Raw genomic sequence first — 2,702 nt, forward strand, 5'->3', positions numbered from 1 at the left:
AAAAAAAAGAAAAGAATAATATCCAGACAACAGCCAAGTTCTGTTGCTGCTGTGGTACCTGGCACCATTTTTTCTATCAGCCTCTTAATCATCATCTGGAAAGAGAACATTCTAGAGTAATATCATTAAATGTAGCTCTGATAAAGCACGGTCCCTACTATGTATCGTAAAGCAGGTACTAGATATTTTACATTCATAGAGGTATGATACAGTATAGAATGTTTTCTTAATTCGGTATTGTGTGATACCATCTTTTTTTTTTTGTACTGGGGATGGAACTCATGACCTTGGGAGACAGGTCGCAGCACCAGTGAGCTAAATCCCTGGCCCTTGTGTGATATTTTCTTATGCTTAGAATCAGGTTATACATTTTATGGGTCAGGAATGCCACAAAAATACTGACCTCATGATAATCTTTAAAAAGTTTCAAATAGCTAAAGAGTAGGCATCCTTAATCCATGAAAACCTCACAAATTCAAATAATAAGAGGACGCCAACCCAGTTTACTTATTTAAAAAGGAATAGTTTTGGGGCTGGGGATTTAGCTCAGTGGTGTCACTGTCTACCTGGCAAGTACAAGGTCTTTTTAACACAGAAAAAAAAAAAAAAAAAAAAAAAAAAAAAAAAAGTTTTATTATTTTCAGGAACATGCACCAACTGGAGTTTGATTAAAATTTTTGTCAAATACCCTTTGGAGAAATTACATTACTGAATAGATTATAATCCTTTTCAGCTAACAGGTGAAGCATTATTTTGAACAGTTCCCTAGTATCTTCTAATCTCATTTATAATAATAATTTGAAACATGTGGCAAAAAAGTGGTAAATAATAGTGGAGTCAGACCCTTTCCAAACTATCAAGAGTTGCAAACTTGTGAAGTTTTTGCCTTTGAGGCTGCTTGGTGAGTGTTGAACAGTGACACATGGTGGGTAGAATGGACAGCATGTCCTGGGCAGACCCAGGGGCACACCCTTTCAGTCCTTGCTGCCTGGCAGGCTGGGGCAGCAGGACTATGAGTTCATTACCAGTCTAGACAGCAGAGTGGGAGCCCATCCCTTCTGTCCCCACCAACAGCATGTGTCTCCAACAGGCTTGAAATGATGCTTTTAATGGTATTTAAGGTTTTTGTGTGTGGGGTATAGGTAAACTCCCTATCCGTAAAAATATTTACTACTTTTTAAACATTCTCAGTAGTGTATTTAACCAGATGACTTTGGGACGAGCTAAATAGCTTATAAAGTACATGTAAAACAAACCAGTAGTTTGTTGTGGACAGGTATTTTATGCATTATGAAGCGGGTTAGAATGTGTAAGTTCCACAGTTTCTGCTTCAGTCAAGTGTCTAATCTGGTTGATCATGTAGCCTATAATTATAGAAGTACTTAACAGCACTAAAAGTTTTACTTGTTGCTCTTGACTTTGCTAATAGTTTTGGTAGTCATAGAACCAAGTTAACTCTAGGATATGACTTAATTTATTTCAGTGAATGAGTAGGCATTAGTACCCCATTTCTTTTGAGTACTTTTTTTCCGGCGGGGCGGGGGGGTACTGCGGATTTCACTTGGGACCTTGCGCTTTTGAAGCAGGCAATGGAACCACTGAGTCAAATCCCCGGCCAGTACTCCATTTCTTAATTCAAAGCTGCTTGAAGTAGATGTCTCAGGTGTAGTCCTAGACAAGCTTTAAGTTAAGTCACTAAACCATTTTGCTATCTTGGGTTTCCCTGTTTGACTGAGTGTTCTACTTTTACAGTGTTGTCATGACTGGATCTTACAATAATTTCTTCAGAATGTTCGACAGGAACACAAAGCGAGATATAACCCTAGAAGCATCACGAGAAAACAATAAGCCTCGCACAGTTTTGAAGCCACGCAAAGTCTGTGCAAGCGGCAAGCGAAAGAAAGATGAAATAAGTGTTGACAGCCTAGATTTCAACAAGAAAATTCTTCATACAGCCTGGCACCCCAAGGAAAATATCATTGCTGTAGCTACTACAAACAATCTGTATATATTTCAAGACAAAGTGAATTAGGGTTGGTATTCCTAGCAGAAGAGCCCACTTCCTGCTTAGTTGAGATAGTTGAATCTAGCATTTGTACCTATAAAAGAGAGAGGTTCATTGTGGCACCCCTTCCAGTGTTTGACAGTGTGCCATTTGACAACACATGTTTATAGCTACGTGGAGAAGCTCTGTGGTTTCCTCACTGGTGTTCTCCATGTCTGCTAGCCATTTAGGTAAGGGTAGGGCACTTTTAATTTAAATGACTTCTTGCACCATCTTGCCTAATGGACTAGATTGGACTGTGTCAACATTGATTTACTCCACTTATGCCTTCCATTGTGATGACGTCAAACACAGTGAACGCCTTCAGTCATGCTATGGGATTTAATTGTGTATCCTCATTACTGTATCATTTGTGGGGTACACCCCTTCCCCCTTTTTTAAAATTAAATACAGCTCATTCTTACTGTGGCTTGTAGCATTCCTCCTCTCTGGCCTCCTGGACTGTCCCCCCTCATCTCTCTTACCCTTGCCCCTTCCACCCAGTCTCAGTGGTGGTATATTAAAAAAACGAACGAAAGCACACAAAATGAGTCAGTTTGGGGTCAGTGGTAAAGGGGGTGTATGTTGCGAACAAATGTTTATTAACAGTTGGCTGTAATCACTCCTTGCCATGTCTGGCAATGAAAATAAGGGAAAA

The 2,702-nt window shown here is 39.6% G+C and overlaps 1 protein-coding gene across 4 annotated transcripts in view; it reads left to right on the forward strand.

Moving 5' to 3' along the window:
- Window positions 1–2,453, forward strand: part of Ppp2r2a (protein phosphatase 2 regulatory subunit Balpha) — an 88,795-nt gene extending 86,342 nt beyond the window's left edge. For all 4 annotated transcript variants that reach the window (XM_010623605.1, XM_010623613.3, XM_033765493.1 and 1 more), the window contains one exon: window positions 1,753–2,453. In XM_010623605.1, the coding sequence (XP_010621907.1) occupies window positions 1,753–2,032 (280 nt within the window). In that variant the 3' untranslated portion in view covers window positions 2,033–2,453. The remainder of the gene's footprint in view (window positions 1–1,752) is intronic.
- The last annotated feature ends 249 nt before the right edge of the window (window positions 2,454–2,702 follow it).

The sequence above is a fragment of the Fukomys damarensis genome, unplaced genomic scaffold, assembly GCF_012274545.1.
Source record: "Fukomys damarensis isolate Sample0158 unplaced genomic scaffold, DMR_v1.0_HiC HiC_scaffold_18, whole genome shotgun sequence".
Classification (NCBI taxonomy): domain Eukaryota; kingdom Metazoa; phylum Chordata; class Mammalia; order Rodentia; family Bathyergidae; genus Fukomys; species Fukomys damarensis.